The sequence below is a fragment of the Coffea arabica genome, chromosome 2e, assembly GCF_036785885.1.
Source record: "Coffea arabica cultivar ET-39 chromosome 2e, Coffea Arabica ET-39 HiFi, whole genome shotgun sequence".
NCBI lineage: Eukaryota > Viridiplantae > Streptophyta > Magnoliopsida > Gentianales > Rubiaceae > Coffea > Coffea arabica.
The window spans coordinates 31,973,235-31,993,852 of record NC_092313.1 but is presented as its reverse complement, the minus strand read 5'-3'; the positions used below and the strand labels follow the sequence as shown (position 1 = coordinate 31,993,852).

Below are 20,618 nucleotides of genomic sequence, written 5' to 3'. Positions count from 1 at the left end.
TTTGCAAAGTTCTTGATATTTTACCCTTGTTATTTTTTTGTGTATATTTTTGTCATACTAATCCATAGATTGGTTATTGTAGTGCATGCATAACACTATATTTCATCGTACCCAGAAATTCTGCAGGCCTTCATTCCATAAGGACCTAAAGCTCCACCTCCATTTTTCCACCTGTTTCATATCTTCTCAGTTTCAAAACTCAAATCCAAATTTTACCGTCAACGTTTTTTCTTGATTGACTGCTTCTTGATGTGGAATAAGTTGTCAAAACTTGTTAAGCGAGTCTAAGCAAGAACGATCAGAAGCCGGTCGAGGTGGGTTGAAGTCCACAATCTTTACATTTGGGAGGAGATTTGAGTTTTGTACTATTGAATCGGAATCAACTAGCAAAGCCCTAGGACATTTTCTAGGTTGCATTTCAAAGTTTCGAGACCAAAATTCATCATTATTCTACAATTTTATTGCATTGTAGTGAAAAATAGTTCGTTCCAACCGCAGAACAGGGGGTGAGAACTGTCGATTTTTACCTTAGGGGAATGCTTACAAGAATTTTACTCCTATTTTCATGTCAGGTCCTCCCCTTCCCCCTCCACCCCCACCCCCAACCCCAGACTTTAATATCAAGTCTTGCCTCCCAAACTTGAATTAGGTAATACATGAATCATATGTTTTGCTTTCTAGAATATTGTTTTAGAAGTTTATGTTCGTAACGGTATTGAACAGCATTTTTTTTGGCATATATTAAACTAATGATTTAATTTATTGGATAATTTCAGAAACCTCATTTGAAATTTTTGACAACAATTTCACTTGGCTCCCCTCGGGTTTAAAAAATTACAGTTACCCCCCATTGACATAGTAAAATACCTATAATTCCCTCCACTTGGTAGACAATTTTAAATTTAAGCCAATAAATTTACAAAACCCAAAATAAAATCTATTTTTCTGTCTTTCACTTATTTTCGCTTCTTTTTTCTGGTTAATATAACCTCTTTTTATTATATTCAATTTTGTGAATATTAGCAAATTAAAATTACAAAATTAACAGAGGGAGCATATTATGTATCAAACTAGATGGAAATGAAGAGACTCGCAGTGATAGAGAAATAAATAATGAAATTGATGATTGAAATAGGTAAAAAAAATTAAGGTGTGGAATTTGTCCTATTTTGCTTGTTGTTAAGAAAATTTTTTTCTAAAATTTCAATAATTACATAAGGATCTCTTTCATTGAATTAGAATTTTTTTTATTATGATTTTATTGTGGAGGTAGAATTTATTCTTTACTTTTGAGATATTAATAGTTTTAAGGCCATTGGAGGATTGTAATGGTAGTTCTAAATAAGATTAACTTGTATTGAAAAGGTATTTGAACATTGATATTTAATTTTTGGGTATAAAATTGGTTGTCAATGGGGTTTGTGTATGTGTTTTTTCTTTTACATGGCAAGTATTTATACTATATATGCAATTTGAGATCTTTTGAATGGCTACTTGGTTTTAGAACTTATGCTTGGATGGTTATTTGAGATTAGGTTTGTTGCTTTGTGCAAAGTATGGAAGAAAATGATTGAGTACACTATATTTTTCTTTCTTATTTTCACACGAAAGGGCAATTTAGGATTTTTGCGAGAAAATCTATCTTATTGGACCTACATTGTTACTAAGTAGTAAAAATATGAGAGGTATATGTAATTTTTAAAACCTGAGGGAAGCTCTCTATAATTGTTAAAAACCTCAGGGGAGGTTTGTGGAATTATCCCTTAATTTATTTGACTATGAAATTTAAATTGACGTATAACACTTCAATTCAAGGGAAAGGTGGGTGATGCTTCGATTGTTATCCCTTCAAAATCACATTTCAACTAGAAAAGACACGTTTAGTTATGTAACACTTTTTTTTGTGTGCTTTTTTTGTTTTGTTTGGGGGGGGGGGGGGGGGGGGGGGGAAGGGCTCCATTTTTATTTTTTTTTTCTCCTTTTGGAAATCCCTACACATGGTCAAAACTAATTACGGTCATGTATTTCATTTTGCCCCTTCGAAGTTAAAATCCTGGTTCCGCCAATGCTTGGCTCTTGAATGTATCATGTTTCTTTGAAACTTTGTCAGAGAAGATTGTCTGTCTTCTTATTTTCATTTCTCACCAACACCATGGAATACTTCTTAGTTCTAAAGGAAAGATTTCAAATGTCTTGAATATGCCTCTGGGATGCAACTTTACTGCATTTGAAATATGAATCCTACAAAAAGTCCAAATCTACCATTAGCATGGAGATCCTGGTGGTCGTTTTCTCAGTATTATCAAGTATTATTTAGCTAAGGAATTAAAGGCGTGCTAATGTTTTACAAAGTTGCATGACACGCCTTTGTCCAGTTGAGGAACCAAGGCGTGATTGCACTGTAGACATAGTGAAAATGCAAATCTGATCTTGCATTTTTTTAAACTGCTGAGATGGAAAATTAGACATCTGTTTTTTTTTTTCGGTTCAACAGAAACTATAAAAGAAATCTCAACCACTCTGTGGATGTTAATTTAGTCAGAGACAAAGCAAATAATAAGTCGTTCCATCGAGTTTTAGCCGTTTGTAAAGTTTGAAAATGTAACCAAAAAATTTTAAAAAAAAAATTGTGGAGAGTTGAGAAAGTAAGAAATAAAAAATATTTTCCTATCCAAAAAAAAAAAAAAATCAATGAACTACTGATATCTTTGTGCATGACATTTAATAAATTTTAGTTCGTGAAATATAACTTAATTGACGAAAATTATGATTACGTACGTAACAACACAAATTGTAGTTATATATCTTAGTCAGTCTACAGTTTTCTTTAATTCTTTCTAAAAAATAAAAAGGTTATCTTTAAATTATTCGTTATCAGTCAAGGTCATTTTAGTGTGAGGAAAACGATTGTCTATCTCACTTTGTTCGCTTTCGCTTTCAGTGATGACAACAATACTCTCTCCATTCAAAAATTATACTTTTTTTTTAATTCATCTTTTTATGCACACAAGAAATTGTTATGTCCACATAAGGTGGCCTTAGGTAGATTTATAGTATGATTCTTCAATTCTAATAGTCTGAAGTTTATTGCTATTTGTGAAAGTTGCTTTATCAAGGGCAACATGGCTAATTTTTTTTTCTTTCTCTTTTTTTTTGGTTTTGCTATAACAATGACAAAAGGCTAATTTTTATTTGTAGTCAATGTATTTGTTGCACGAATGAATTTAGAAAAATGTATTTGTTGCACGAATGAATTTAGAAATTAACGTATTAAATGATATTTTTCTTCTTTCTTTCTTTTTGGTTTAGGGAAAAAAAACCCTCATCAGCCTTTGGAGGTTTTTCTTTCTTTCTTTCTTTATTTCCTTAAGAAAAAAAAAGTCATTAATTTTTGTGACGCATGAATTTATTTCTTAAACAAACAAGTCTTTATTTTCTTCATTTTAACCTCGAGTAGCAACAATTATTAGTAATTATTTGTGATTGGTGTATCTTCATCATTAACATACAGATTAAAACAAAAGTTAAGATAAACAAAGTTGTTATCAATATCTATACTATGTACTATATATAAAGGGTGAAAGGGTCTGGAGTAAACTATTTCTGTCACTTTTTTATAATTCTTGTCATGCCCCTTTTTTTATAGAAAATTATTAATGTGTTAAAAAATGTTTTTTGATTTTTATAAAATAAATAAATAAAGAAAAAGCGCCTAAAATGGGACTTAAAAAGTATGACGATTTGAGCCCAAAATAATAATTTAAAAAGGGTTTTTAAGAAAAAATAGGAGTCGCCACTTGGTATCGAATTTAGATGTACCAAATCACCTAAAAATGTATTTTTAATAAAAAAAAAAGATAAAACCCTTTTTAGACGACTCCAAATCTCTGAAAACAAGAGAAAAGAATTCGGGAGTCACGGTTGAAGAAAGGAAAGACAAAGATTTGATAGATTCAAACCTAAGACACTCTTTCAATTTAGCCAAGACTAGCTGCGAGATTTAATCGAAAATTTCCTTATCTAACCTATAAAACTTATCACATTTGGAAGTTTCTATATGGATGCAAATCTAAATCTAATGGATATCAAGAGGGTTGAAATATCTTTTCAAAGTTTAATTAGTGCAAAATACATTAATTGTAATGTCTAAAATGATTCGTAGAAGAGGTTACTAATATGCAAAAGATGAGATTCGAAGAAAAGAAGAATTATAATATATAAATATATATGACTTAAAAGAGAGGGATGCAACATAACGGGTACGGGGGACTAAGATTCGTGACTCAATTTTTCTTTCTATAGAGGAGATACAAGCATGCTAAGGTCAAAGAGCCATACTCGTCCATCTCCCATATTTGAAGGGTGACTTTTCTAATCTAGTCAAACAAATGAACTAACCTATATCTAATTTCCTAAATTGAATGCAAGTCTAAATGTCATGTTTTGCGTACATAGGGATAAGGGAGATAATATATAGAGAAAATATCATGCAAAATGAGAAAATATCTTAAATTTGAAAAATATGTATGAAATGTGATGAATGTCACACAAAAAATGTGAATCTAGCGCAAAAACAACCTAAAGGGTCTAACATTGGACTAATCTATTTCTACAAGTCTTCACTAATATTGGACCAGTGTGACGACGTTATGCATTTATTATAACTAAATTAATCATATAAAACATAATTAAAGCAAGTAAACACATAATGTACATAGAACACATAATACATGGGTATAATTTCTAGATGCAAAACCCTAATAAAAACGAATAAGCACGTAAGCACACAAGCAAATAAACAAAATAAAAGTCTAACTATTACATTTGGGACTCTAATTACAATCTAAAGGGGGAAATTTTAAAAATAATAACCTAACTATTACATTTATCTAACTAATTATATTTTTGACAAAAATTATAACATATCTATTACATAATCTAGTTAAATACATATATTGAACGCCTATCTATTACAATTTGGCATTTAAATGCCTCACCAATAATCATCGAAATTAAATAAAATAAATGAAACTTAAAATGAATAAAATGAGTAATTAAAGGAAAAAACACTAAAAACATGCAATTATGCATAAAAAATACATAGGAGCACATAAGAGAATTTAAAATAATAAAAGAAGGTACCTCCTTTGAAGTAGTGATTAAATAGGGTGAAATTTGTCCTATTTATATTCCAAAATCAACAAAACGGTCAAGGCACCAATTTAATTAACTAATAAATCATAAAGCATCAGGATTATCATTGATTATCAATAAATATGTACATGTGCTATGTATCAACTGAGGTAAAAGACGTCATTGAACTTGGATTTGTTTCTCTATCCATAAGGACCAGAAAATGTTTGCAGTGAGAGCAATGTGGTCCATTCCTTTTTTTTTTTTTTTTTTTTTTAGCTTCCATCATTTCCAGAAGTTTCCTTTGCAATCATTTAGGCCTTCCCACCTCACCGGGGAATATTTCCAAACTTCTTCAGCTTTTCTGCACGATAACAGAATGTGTTCTATTGTTTCCACCTGTTATCCACAAGCTTTGCACCACGATTCTCCAGCCCCTATTCTTTTGAATATCATCTCGTTTGTTGGGAGGGATTGGTTTGGACATTTCCAGAGAAAGTGTTTTTACTTGTGTTTTACCTTGAGTTTCCACATCTTCTCAGTTTGGCCCTCCTTGTTGGTTTCTTCTTTGTTCCTGATGTCTATCGTCTGCTATGCTCAAATTACATCTAGGGTCAACTGTGTATTCACCAAATGAGCTGAATTTCCGGTAGGCACAGTCCTCCCTACCACTCAAACTGACTGGAATAGTAGCAATTCTATCACCATCCTCTTTACAATATAATTTTTTAATAAGAATTCTATTCCACCTGTAATTGCTGATTAGTTCATTCACCTTGGAAACACTGCAGTTGTCAGGCCCCATTGATTTGACTTTTCTATTTTTACCTGACGACATCCATTTGTCTTCACATATTTTTTTTGCTTTTTTCCATTTCCATCCTGCTTCATAAGTCCAGCTTTTAGCAAATATCTTCCATTGATTAAACTCTGCCAAATCCAGGATACATTTTTCCGAACCTCACAAGTAAGTAGAGCTTTGTTGTGTGGCGTCGAACTTTTAGCAGATATCTTACACTCATTAAGCTCCGCCGAATCCAAGATGCATTTTTTGGAACCTCACAAGTAAGTAGAGCTTTGTCGTATGGCGTGAAGGAAAGCAATGTGCGGATTGTTTGGCTAAGTTTGGTTTGAGTTTACAGCCAGACCTCCATATTCTAGTGGAACTGCCACAAATATTGCGAAGTTGACTTAGTTTTTGTTGGGAAAGGGGTACCGGTGCAAGCACATAATATCAGAGTAAGTCCAGGATAAATTACTCTTTCCCCAAGTACTAATTAAAATAGAAATAAATCAAATCACCAAATAATAATGCCAACAGTGATAATAAAATGTAGGAAAAATAAAAGGCACAGGACACCAAACTTTTTACGTGAAAAATCCAAATTAAAAAAAATCACGGGACCTAATCCAGTCAAAAATCTCTACTATCACAATAATGGGAATACACAGGTCTATCCGAAATATTCAAATGACAATAATATCACCAATATCAACCAAACAAAATTACTATAAAATCACTCCAAAAAACTACAACTGTCAAAGAAGTGAGTTTGGAAATATGTTACCAAACAAAGAGGAAATTTGAAATCTGAACCTGTAGATGAGTAGAGTTTGACGAGAGGATCGCGTGTGTAAAATTTTGTCTCAATCGGGATTCGAATCACCCTCCAATCAAGATCTCCAAGTTATTTCTCTCTCTTCATTCTTCATCGAGCCAGCAAAAGTGGCAGCTGAAATCTTTTTTACTCACACAAGGACCGAAGAATGATGCTTCATGCGGCTACTCACCTTTTCTTTTTAAGTCAAATTTTGACTTAAACCTAAAAGTGTTTGGTTTTGTAGTTTGGCCCAAAAATGGGCTGGCCCACACCCAATAATCTCCCCTTCCAACTCATTTGGGGGTATAGTCAAACCTGTTTTTTGTCTACAAAACAAGAGTTTTTCTTTAAGCAATACCTTGATCAACATGTTAGTACCATTATCATTTGTATGTACCTTTTCAAGTGTCAACAACTTGGAATCCAGTACTTCTCGAATCCAATAATACCTCACATCAATGTGTTTGGACCGAGAGTGAAATGTAGAGTTCTTACACAAATGAATAACGCTCTTATTGTCACAGTAAAGACTATACTCCTTTTGTTTCAAACCCAACTCCTGAAGGAATTTCTGCAATCAAAGAGTTTCTTTGCATGCTTCAGTGGTTGCGGTGTACTTCGTCTCCGTACTAGAAAAGGCGATACACTTCTGTAACTTACTTTGTCATGACACTGCTCCCCCTGCAAAAATCATCAAGTACACAGAGGTGGACTTTCTATTGTCAAGATCATCTGCCATATCTGCATCGGTGTACCCATCTAACATAGTTTTACCATTTCCGAAATATAAGTACAATTTGGAAGTTCCCTTGAGATACCTAAGAATCCATTTAACAGCATTCCAATGCCCCTTATCAGGATTAGAGAGATATTAACTGACTACTCCAACAGCATGAGCAATATCTGGTCTGGTGCAAACCATGACATACATCAAACTACCAACAGTTGAGGCATAAGGAATTTTTTCATATCTTCTTTATCTTTCTCACTTGTAGGATACTGCTTGAAGTTCAATTTAAAGTACCCGCAAGTGGAGTTGAGACTTTCTTAGCCTTGCTCATGTTAAATCTGTTGAGTACTTTCTCAATGTATTTTTCTTAAGACAACCAAAACTTCTCATTTTATCTGTCTCGTGAGATTTTCAGTCCCAATATTTGTCTAACCGAACCCAAATCCTTCATTGCAAAGGATTTACTTAACTCCCTTTTTAGCCTGTCAATTTTCACAGTATCACGACCAATAATCAATATGTCATCAACATATAACAGGAGAATAATACAATTACCATTTGAAAATTTTTTCACATAAACACAATAATCGAATGTAATCCTGTGGTACTCGTGATCTGTCATGAAGGAGTCAAACTTCTTATACCATTGTCTCGGTGCCTGTTTCAACCCATACAAACTCTTCTTGTGACGGCATACAAGATTTTCCTTGTCACTTTCTTTGAACCCCTCCGATTGCTCCATGTAAATCTGCTCTTCCAAGTTGCCATGCAAAAAGGCTGTCTTTACATCAAGTTGTTCGATCTCCAAATTCAAACTGGCTGCAATACCAAGAACAACTCAAATTGATGACATTTTTACCACAGGAGAGAAGATTTCTTTAAAATCTATACCCTTCTTTTGACTAAATCCCTTTACAACCAATCTTGCTTATACTTTAGTTGTGAGTTGTGCTCCCGAGTCTTTAATCTATAGACCCATTTATTCTTTAGAATGCTCTTGCTCTTAGGCAGTTTTACTAACTCATAAGTGTGATTCTCATGTAGAGACATTATCTCCTCTTGCATGGTTCGCAACCAATTTTCTTTATTCTCATGCTCTAAAGTCTCACAGTAGGACTCTGGCTCTTTTCCATCTGTTAACAACACATATTCATGAGAATTATATGTGCTAGAAGGTCTCCTCTTTCTAGTAGATCTCCTAAACTCATCTTATGGTGGCGGTGGTGGATAGGTAGCACCTCGTGTTCAGGTTCATCAGCAGTAGGATTATTACCATTATTAACATTCTCTCTCTGTTCTGTCTCAGCTCCCCATTGATTAAAATCAACAGGTACTGGAATTGGATCTGGATCTGAATTTGAACTAGCAGGAATGTCATCTAAAGATTTTGAATTATCACCTTTATCAATATCTTCAATGGTTTGATTTTCAAAGAAGACAACATCTCTGCTCCTAATCACCTTCTTCTCAATAGGATTATACAACCTATAACCAAAATCTTCATGTCTATAACCCAAAAAAAATACATTGTTTTGATTTTATATCAAGTTTTGACCTCTCATCTTTGGGGATATGAACAAATGCCTGACAACCAAAAATTCTCAAGTGTTTAAAAGATATATCTTTTCCGTCCATACTTTCTCTGGGATGTCACCATCTAGAGGAACTGATGGATAAAGATTAATCAAATCGACCTCAGTTCTCATTGCCTCACCCCAAAAAGATTTTGGCAACTTAGCATTAGAGAGCATACATCTGATCCGTTCAGTGATGTATCTATTCATCCTCTCTGCTATTCCATTCTCTTGAGGAGTTTTTGGCACAGTCTTCTCCAATCTGATCTCACGAGACTTGCAATAGATTTCAAATAGTTATCTGTACTCATTACCATTATCAGCACGAATACACTTTAACTGCTTGTCAGTTTTTCTTTCAATTTTGCTATGAAAATATTTAACTATATCCAAAACTTGATCTTTGGATTCAAAACAAAACACCAAACATTTCTAGTAAAGTCATCAATTAAAAATTACAAGATAAACAGCACCACCAAGAGACTTATCTTTCATATACTAAACATCAGTATGCACCAATTCTAACGGATTCAATTTTTTAGATGGAGAAAAATTTGAAATGCAACTCTATGTTGTTTCCCATAAATGCAGTCAACACAAGATTTAAGTGTATTATTTCTAATTTTAGGTAGGAGTTGTTTGCGAACAAGTGTCTAAATTCCTTTTTCACCCATGTGCCCAAGTCGCCTATGCGAAAGGTCAATTGATGAATCATGAACTGTATTCACTTCTCCCTTCCCCAACTTGGCTTGCATCCAGTAGATAGTACTCTACTTCTTTCCTCTAGCAACAATGAGATTTCCTTTGCTGAATTTCCATTTGCCTCCACCTTGCAAGCTATGGTAACCCTCATCGTCAAGTTTTCCTGTAAAAATAAGATTAAGGCGAATATCAAGGACATGTCGAACATTTCTTAATATCAGCTGACACCCGCTATCTGTATCCAAATATATATCTCCCTTGCCAACAACTTCGCATGAGACTTCATTTTTCATCCTAACATATCCAAAATCTCCTTCGGTGTAGATTGAGAAGAAATGCCTGTGAGAAATAACATGGTAGGATGCACCCAAATCAACTACCCAATCACTGTCATAATGAATAATATTCACATGACTATCATCACAGAATACAAATATATCATTATGAGCTACCACAACTGTTGTAATCTCTTCATCACTTTTTTTCCTTTTTACAATAATAGCATGCAATATTTTTCCGCGATTCAGATATGTCTCTAGATTTGTCATTTCTATTATGGGGTCATTTACTTTTGCTTCTCCCTCTTCTTTCTTTCTTTTCTGTCACCAGGGTCTAGGACTCAGACAATTTCTTGTTCCTTCCACCTGAGCTCTTCATTCATTACGGTCTCTTTTACAATAGCCATGATTAACACACCATTCGAAGCTGAATGCTAAAAGAGACCACCATGGTTTCCCAACTATCCGGTAGTGAACTAAATAATGATAGAGCCTGCACTTCATCATCCAAATTCAAATTTAACGTAGTTGCTTGGTTTATCAATCCTTAAAAATTACTCAAGTGTTTAGTCATATCTTCCCCATCTTTATATCTCATCCGAGTAATCTGTTTCAGACAACTAGTCTTGTTCAAACCGATCTTCCGTTCATACATATTTTTAAGTTTTTTTCATAATACATCAGCTCTGGTGTCATTAGCAAAATGTTGAAAAATACTTCGACCAATCTATTTTCTAATATTACCAATAGTTTTTCTGTGTATAACAACCCATCTTTTATCACTCATATCACTTGGTCTACCTTTATCCTTTAGAACAGATTCAAACAAATCTCTAGAATATAGGTAGTCTTCCATTCTAGACTTCCAAATTGAATAATTAATAGCATTCAATTTTATCATGCAACCACTATCCGAATCATCCATTTTCAACTAGTACAACTGAGCAGCTCAACCTGACTGCTCTGATATCACTTGTTGGGAAAGAGGTACCAGTGCAAGCACACAATATCAGAGTAAGTCCAGGATAAATTACTCTTTCCCCAAGTACTAGTTAAAATAGAAATAAATTAAATCACCCCAAATAATAATGCCAGCAGTGATAATAAAATGTAGGAAAAATAAAAGGTACGAGACACAAAACTTTTTACGTAGAAAACCCAAATTGAAAAAAATCAGGGGATCTAGTCCAGTCAAAAATCTCCACTATCACACTAATAGGAATACACAGGTCTATCCGAAATATTCGGATGATAATAATATCACCAATATCAACCAAACAAAATTGCTATAAAACCACCCCCAAAAACTACAACTATCAAAGAAGCGAGTTTGAAAAAATGTTACCAAACGATGAGGATATCTGAAATCTGAACAAGTAGATGAGTAGAGTTTGATGAGAGGATCGCGTGTGTAAAATTTCGTCTCAATCAGGATTCGAATCACCCTCCAATCAAGATCACCAAGTTATTTCTCTCTTCTCCTTCGTCACCGAGCCAGCAAGAGTGGCGGCTAAAATCCTTTTTACTCACACAAGGACCAAAGAATGATGCTTCATGCGGCTGCTCACCTTTTCTTTTTAAGTCAAATTTTGACTTAAACCTAAAAATGCTTGGTTTTGTGGTTTGGCCCACAAATGGGCTGGTCCACACCCAACAGTTTTGATGTGTAAGGTGTTACTACACCTAGACTTGTTACTTTGTTAAGGACTAGTTTAGTCTTCCCTAGAACCCAAAAAAAAAAAGGTATTTAGCTTTAAGCACTTTGCTGACCATCAGATTTGGATTAGTTTTTTCTCTCCAGAGTTGTTTTGCTAATAATGCTGAATCGAATTGGTGCAGTTCCTTGAATCCAAGTCCCCTACTGAGTTTTGGTTTTGATAAATGCCTCCAATTTAGCCAATGCATCTTTTTCTTCTCTTTTTCAGCTCTGCACTGGTAATCCGCCATTATTTTACTTATGCTTAGAAAATCTGAAGCAAGACATGCAATATGTGGGCATGGCCAATATAACCGTCTTACGAATTACTTCCTTAACTACTAGACTTAGTAGCTTGCTCTTCCACCTTCTAGTCTTCCTGTCACTCTTTCCCTGATGAAGCCAAAACTTCTTCCTTTAACCTGGATATCACCATGGGCAATCCAAGGTATTTATTTTCCTTGTGTGACTTCTTTCATGCTTCCCAACCTGCTGTACACCTCCTTTCTGTCTCCTGGGCCTATGTTTTTGCTGAAAAAAACAGAGGACATTTCCACATTGATTAATTGGCTTGAAGCTTTCTCATACTTCTTCAAGATTTGCATAATTGCATCTGATTCTACTGTACTAGCTTTACGAAAAACTAACGAGTCTTCAACAAAAAACAAGTGTATTATAGAAGGACCTATGTTCTTGATTTTGATGTCTTTCTTACGAGCTACCTGATTTAGCAGATTAGATTAGAAAAGCTTTTAGAAATCAACAAGAACAGATGGTGACATTTCAATTTCTATCAATGTCTTTCTTGTTCGCAACAAATAGAAGAAGGCTTGTTTAATCTTGGGGAGACATTTCAATTTCATGAAATAATTTCTTAGGATAGTGCTACGCACGACCCAAGCAGATAGTGTTAACATTGTTGTGGCCGTTTCGACAACACAAGATTCTGCTCATGGTCGGTTGATGATTAGGCAAAGAAGAAGCTGGCTTTTATGAGTTTTAAGGACTTCTTTTTGGTGTTTGAGTTTCTTGGGTTTTCGGCGACTTCGGCTCTTAAGAGGCAAATGCAGAGCTTTCCCCAGTGCTGCACGGCTTCAGACATTTCATTCAGGCATTTTAGAACACTTGCAACGCTGGCCGACAATGGTGCTGTCACGATCTACAGCAGTAGTGCAATTACTGAAGCCAAGAAAAACCCATTCTCCATCAAAGTTTGGATGGCCCAAATGCTGGAAGATGGAGAAATTGTGGAAGTTGCATCCGTCGATCAAGCCAAGGTTGCCAAGTCTACCGGCGCTTGTTGCATCATTCTCTCTGAACCCAACATATTTGGCATTTCAATCAGCAATTTCCTTCAGATGAATTTCAATTAGCTGCTGCGAGTTTGCAACTAGGGTTGTTTTGGGTTGAGATAAATTATTAGTAATGGTGGGTTAGTTATATAAATATATATTTTATGAATGTTTAACTAAAGCTTTGCACTATTAGTCCCCTAACATTTTCTAGTCAAGGTGGTTTGCCATTCTTATGCTTTAAATGTGGGCTCAGTAAGTTCCAGTCAAAATCTGCTTGGAAAAGTGAAAATGGACTAAAGTGATCATTTTTTATTTGTCAGGGACTAAAACTAATCATTTTCATTCTAAGGGACTAAATTTTCACATCAGTAATATGTGAGGGACGATTGGTCTCATTCTCCCTTTTTCATGTTCCGTGAGCTGAATTTATCAATATCTTGATGAAATTCCTCAATATGAAGTTAAAAATGAAGAGATGTATATTATTTGAAGTTAAATTCTTTGTATTATTTTGTATGTTATTTCTATTAATAATGGAGTATAGATGATTCACCATATATAAATATTTTTCATTTAACTGTTCATTTTTTGAGAATTAAATTTTCATTGGTAGAAATAATTGAGTTTTTTCTTTTGTTTTATTTTATTTTTATTTTTTTCAGGTAGAATCTAACATAAAAGCACAAAAGACAAAAATTCTATTGTTCTAAGAGCTCCTTGTTTTGGTATCAATAGTAATATTTTTGAAGATTTGAAAACTTAATTAGGCTATGACTAATCAAGAATCTTTAATGGAAACAAAAAAAATTGAAATTAGAATGCAAAGAGACCTGTTGGTTTGGAGTGTTATTTTTTATTTATTGTTTTCATAATTCAAATTTAATTAAGGTTACAATTTTTTCCTAACTCTACAATTATTGCTATTATTAAAATGCAATAAATCTAATTATTAAATAGAAAGGTGTTTTAGATAAATAGAAAACTGAGACCTGATCCGCCTTAGTCTCTAATGCTTAACATTGCCTTGTCATCAACTATTATTTTCTTCTAAATCAATAGGTATGGTATAATGAATTTTAATCATCATAATAAATTAAAAAGAGTATATTATGAAACTTCAATTATCTATTAATGAGGACATAGTTGGAATAACAAAACCTAAGATCATAATAATGCTTATACTTAGGGTCTGTTTGGTTGGGGGTCAATATTTTCCATGTGAAAATATTTTCTGTAGAAGTCATTTTCGGGGAAAATATTTGCTTACCCATCAATTTTCTCGTGTTTGGGTAAGTCTAGAAAATAGTTTTCATCCCAACTATACCAAAATTCATCCCTCATGGCTTCACTACTTGGCAGTAGGGCTGGAGCTGAACCAAGTAGCTCGACTCGAGCTCGCGAGCTACTTGGTCAGCAGCTCGAGCTCGAGCTCGGTTGACCAAGCTCGAGCTCGAGCTTGGAAATATAATACTCGAGAGCTCGACGAGCTCTATCGAGTTTTTTATAATATATATTTTAATTTTTATTATTGTGAAATGTTAATAATATCCTTTATTTAAAATTATATATAAAATATTAATTTTTATTACTTGAGGTTGATTAGGCTTGATTGAGCTCGAATAAACTCGATTGAGCTTAATTTGAATTAATTACATTTAATTAAACTCGAGCTCGAGTTCGAGCTCGAGTTCCATAAATTGATGTCGAGCTCGAGCTCGAGCTCGAATTTTAAAAGTTTGACGAGCTCGAGCTCGAGCTTAGTTATTTTGCCTCGAGTAGTGCACTACTCGAGCTCGAGCTCGACTTGACTCGACAGCACCCCTACTTGGCAGCAGTGGCAGAGCCACATGCAAGCAAGTGGGGTTGACCCCACTTAACTTTGGAAAATTAGTTTTTAGGCTTTAATTTTAAAATTTCATCTTATTTAACCTCACTAAATTTTATCAAATTCTCTTTTCTATATACATTGACCCCAAACAATTGGAAGTTCATAATTCTTACCATCACAATAATTTTGATTTTATTTACAGTTATTTATGGAAGTTAGTTCAAAACAAATTCACCCAAAGTTTTCAAACACAAAGGGTGAATTTTCTTGAATGGATTGAGAAAACAAATTCTTCAAAGCAATTTTTTTCAAATTTCAAAGTCTTCAAAAACAAGAAAATTTCAAGTTATTTATGATATAATATTGAGTTATTATGATTTTTATTTATAACAAAATAAAGATAAATTTCTTAAAAGAAACCTATAGAAGCTCAAGTTGATGGTAATTCACAAATTATTTTAAAAAATTCCAGAGGTTCAGTTACATTGAAAAAGTTGTATTTAATAAAATTGATAATGAATTGATTTTGCAACATTCTGAAAAAATGAGTACTCGTAGAGTACAATTATAACTTGTACGTAATGTTAGTAGTTTTTATTTTTTACAATAAGTTTTATTGTACTAAAATTTGACCCCACTTACGGTGGAGTTTTAGCTCTACCTCCTTGGCAGCTTTCATCTCAGCTAGTTCGAAACCGTCCTTTCTTCTCTTTCTTCTCTGCTTGGAGCCTTGGGATCTCAATGCAACGATTCCCTCGATTGCCAACCTCTCCTTCTTCACCACCTCAGTTCTTGTGGCTTGACAATTATTTAAGCGCAAAGGAGAACACAAGAGAGGGGCAGATGAATGTTCTCAGGTTTTAGCCAATTCTGGAGTTGAATATTTAAATGTATACTGGAGAAGTTGAAAACCTGGAAATAGTCATTATCCACCTTTGGATTTCATCATTAGAGGGAGGGAGAAGGACAGGGTAGCGTGAGGTATGGTGGCGTGGGTAATGCATTTGGGGGGAGAGGGGCGGGGAGAAGGGAGGAAAATAAAGACAATTTGTTGGAAGAGAGGGCTGCGGCTGTGGCTGTGTAGAACAAAAAAAATTCACCAAAAAAATAAGAGATATATTTGATAAAAACGCCACATATGGGGAGACAAGTTACCACACATAAAAATATGTGTGAGAGAAGAGAAATAAATTAACATTATGTTATTAGTCACACATAATAATAATTAGGCTTTCAAAGTTTCATTATTTTCAACTGATATAATAATAAAACTCCTTATTTATAGATCACGTGACTTATAAACAAGTCTTACAATCATAAGAAATTTTTTAATAAAATACTAATTCTTAAAAATAAAACTACCATAACATGACTCAAATAGAATTATTAAAATCTTAACTTAACTAAAACACTATTAAATAATAATATAGAAATTTCTATTTTTTGAACCATGATTTAATATGCCAACATTACCTCCGTTAAATCAAAGTTGGTTCACTGCCACCATGAACAATTATCTCTCTTGCAAATTATATCAACGTCACTTTATGCTGGTTCCTCATCTTCAAACACTTTTCTCATTGCAATAATGAACGCATCTAGATAGACTGTTTTCATCGCACAATTTAACATCTATTTATTAATAACTCATTTTGTGATTTTGATAGTCACAATTCAATTAAATGGATTCTTCTCTGATCTTTGTTTTCACAACAACAATCAGTTTGACAATTTTCGACCCAATCTTATTGTATGATCTTCACCAACTGGATATTCCAGGACCCCCTTTGTAGTCTAACTCAATCAACTTTCTTCACATCAATTCTTGTACTCTAACTCTGACAGTGGAAAACACTCATGACTAACTTCGTAATCGAAATAATTCTTCAATGTTTACATGCACCTCACTAGAAAATTTACAACGGAAATCAATTGATGCCTAACAATGTAAATCGTTTTCCCCGGGAAAATATTTTCTAAATTTTTAATCCATCCAAACACTAGAAAATTTAAAAACCTTTTCTGGAAAAATATTTTACACTAAAACAAACAGACTCTTACACTTCAAAATAACAAGGCTCATGGTACTTTTAATGATAATGATATGTCTGAAAAAAATCCTCCAAAAACTACCAAAAATTTAATAACTTTTCCTTTTACAAAATTTTTATTTTAGATTTTTACACATATAGGGTATGCCCTTCTCACTAGTAATTTATAAGCAACTTAGATAGTTCTACGGAACATTCCAAGCCGAGCAAAACTTGCTCGCGCTTGGGCAAGCAATGGGCCCAGAATGCGAGCACATTAGGCCTAGATTCAACAATCAACATCAGTTCAACATCCTCTTTCACATAATCAGCTCCTCAAAAATTTCACCTCTGTTCAAGCACCAAAACACGAAATCAATCCAAAACCAGATCCCCTGCTAGCTCAATTGGCCTTCACAGGCAACCTCAAACGTTTAGGCCGGGAATGCATGAGCATTCGTGCTTGTTGTGGCCTTCCTGTTTTATGAACAGGGGCAGGGGAACCAATTGTTCCCATGATCATATAACCTTGCAAGCCCAAAATTTCCTAACCTTCCATTCAATTCACCGTCTAATTAATAATTATACGACGCTGGCCTTTACATCCCTGTGAATAACTACTTGCAGAATTTTATTTTACCATTTGTTGCTTACTAGAGGCAATAAATAACTACTTTTTGAGTTTCTTGAAGAGCATAAAATCACCTTGTCGATAATCTGTTTGTTCTTTTGTGTCTCTTGTTGTGATTATAGCTTCCGAACTGAGAACCACGATCATTTAAGCTTGAAAATTCGACTGTGTTTTCTCATTCGAACAGAATATCAAGGATCTTGCATGATAGAAATATCGCAATACATTTTGCAAGAAATATGTTTATCATGAAGTTGCTTGGCTAATGTCTCAGGATAGAAACTAGAAATCCAAAACAGTGAAACTCTGAAAGGACTAGCACACAAAAACATGCTAATTAAGCATAACAGCAAGTGTCAAAGGGAATAACGAAGAAGAGAAATACAATAGATTTGACACAAAATGGGACTCGCTGCCTATACAATTCATAGAAATATGTGCTTTGTTTTCTGGTTTTAAAAGTGCCTATACAATTCATACAATTCATAGAAATTGTCTTTCTTCTTATTACTTTTAAAACCAGAAAACACTAGCATCTTGATCACCGGTCTCCAGAGAGAGAAGATTCTGCTACAGAACGTGAAAAGTTATTGTCTGTAGAAGAAGACAATGATAAGGCAGTACAATTAAAGCCACAAGCATGGGTGAAACCAAGACCAATGGCAGAAATGCCAATTGATGATAACTCTGGCAGTGGAACTGTTCCCTCCAAGTACACCACAACTTGCCGCATACTTGGTCTAATCGTAGGTTCTAAATGCGAGCATAACAAGCCTAATTTCAAAACCAATTCTGCCTCCTCTTTCACATACTGGGAACCCAATTTTCGATCAATTGCCTGAACAATATCACCTGCTTTCCAGCACGAAAACACCCAATCAACCAATATTTCATCTTCTCCTGGGGCTTGTGGATCTATTGGCCTTCTTCCACAAGCAACCTCTAGCATAAAGGCCCCAAAAGCATATACATCAGTGCTAGTTGTGGCTTTCCCTGTTCTATAGTGCTCAGGGGCAAGGTATCCAAGAGTTCCTACTACGTGGGTGGTTTGAGGGAGTGCACCATGATCATATAGCCTCGCGAGGCCAAAATCTCCTAATCTTCCGTTCAATTCAGCATCTACCAATACATTGCTGGCTTTCACATCTCTATGAATCACTACTTGCTCCCATTCTTCGTGTAGATAGAATAATCCGGATGCCACACCTTTAATGACTCGCAACCTCTGGCTCCAGTTAAGGGTAGACTTCGGTTGGTTGTACAGAAACCTGTCCAAACTACCATTGGACATAAATTCATACACCAAAAGTAGCTCTCCTTTACGCCGACAATAACCCAAGAGAGGTACTAAATTTCTATGGCGTAGCTGGCCAATACTAACGATTTCTGCAACAAATTCTCTCATTCCCTGTCTTGATTGATGAGACACCTTCTTGACAGCAATTTCCATCTTGTTTGTGTGCAGTACTCCTTTGTAGACCCTGCCAAAGCCCCCCGCCCCCAGCAACTCTTTTTCTCTAAAACCTCTGGTGGCAATATACAAGTCTTTATACTTGAATCGATGGGGTCCATAGGCAAGCTCCCATTCTTCCAGCACCTCTGCAAACTTCCACTTCCTCCCTAGATGATAAGCTAATCCAGATGTTACAACTAACAACAAAAATACGCAAATTAAAGGCAATCCAACGGTAAAGAATTTAGACACCTTCTTGGGTCCAAATCGAGGTAGCTTGGGAAGCCGAGAGAGATCAAGTGCTTGTGCAACACCATTCATCTTGAAGCTCCATCCCAATACAAAATGATCAGCAGCTGCTAGTGAACCAGTGGATGCAGAAAAGCCAACATACATTGTTTGCTGTAAGATGGGGGAAAGATCATATGACAAAGATAAAAGAGGGGTAGTTGGTTTAGCAGCTGCTATTGGAGCTAATGTTACATCGATTCTCTTATTCTCCCCATCATATTCCACCCAGAGCTGCATCGCCTGAGCACTACTAAGACTTAAGTTGTGAAATGAATTCCTGTCATTAGGGCGGTAACTTGCTGGCTGCGACACTGTAGAAATCAAGGAGTTAATATCAATTCCAACATGGTTATCATTGATATCATGAAATTCGTGAGTTTGGATAGTGTCAAGCTCCACAGCGAAGACATGATTAGTTGCATTTCCATTGGTGCTATCATTGAAGAGGCCAAGGAACTGTGTGGGAAGCCCCCCAGGCAGGCCTCTTGTCGGTGCAATCACGAAAGCCAATCCATGACCAGTCTGGCCTGAGGGTTCAGGCTTTATTGCAAACACAAATTGGGTGGAAAAGGAGAAAGCTGAACTATAAGACGTGCTCTTAAAATTGATGGGATCAGGATAAAAGGTATGCCCCGTTTGTAATTGGGAAATATTGGTTATCTGCAAAAGGCCGTTGTTGGTAACTTTGGCTAATCCATCCAGGCTTAGATTTGTTGATTGAAATCCTTCATAGATGAATCCAACATCGCCAGATGCTCCTGCATCAGCTCCAATGTGAATCAGAAAATAGGCCAGGAATGTTGTTACTAGTCTGAATGACATGGCTAAGAGCCTAAGAGCCTCGTGGTACTGCAGACTTTGGACGATAAGGTGCTGATAAGTTTTTCTTATTCACTCAGTGGTAGTGCTCTTTCTTTGACTAAAGGCTTTGGACGATTAGTCAAGTCTTCTTGGTGCCGATTAGATGATGCTCTTTTTCGAATTAAAATATATTAGATGTGCTAGTTTTATTTTCCTTTTCATAATTTTATTTACTGTAATATTGGACTTGTTTCATATGTCCACATATGTGCGTTACAAGTGAACCAAATATTCATATGACAGTTTAACCGTGTACAAATTATTCGCCTACTATATATATATATAGCAGTATTCCTTGGTCGTATGCAATGTGAATCAGTAATATGTCATTCCTACAAGTTATCCCCCATCCAGGTTTGGAAGAAGTGCAGTCTGAGGATTTCGAGATCAAATAGAACACGTTTCCTTTTATTGCTTGTGAGGCACTTACTTCTCCGAAATAGACATCAAAGTCACATCTTCCACCCTTTTCCAAGTAGCAGTCTTATACCATTGGAATACTTCAAATAGACTAG

The 20,618-nt window shown here is 34.9% G+C and overlaps 1 protein-coding gene across 1 annotated transcript; it reads right to left on the bottom strand.

The window, feature by feature from the left end:
- Positions 1–17,814: 17,814 nt before the first annotated feature.
- On the bottom strand, positions 17,815–20,115 carry LOC113729025 (L-type lectin-domain containing receptor kinase IV.1-like). The gene has a single exon (XM_027253353.2). It carries the CDS (start codon positions 20,062–20,064, stop codon positions 18,040–18,042), a length of 2,025 nt encoding a protein of 674 aa, XP_027109154.1. The 5' UTR covers positions 20,065–20,115; the 3' UTR covers positions 17,815–18,039.
- Positions 20,116–20,618: the final 503 nt, after the last annotated feature.

What these genes read in the sequence shown, in the direction of transcription:
- LOC113729025 (XM_027253353.2), bottom strand. Translation starts at nt 20,064, where the DNA reads ATGTCATTCAGACTAGTAACAACATTCCTGGCCTATTTTCTGATTCAC.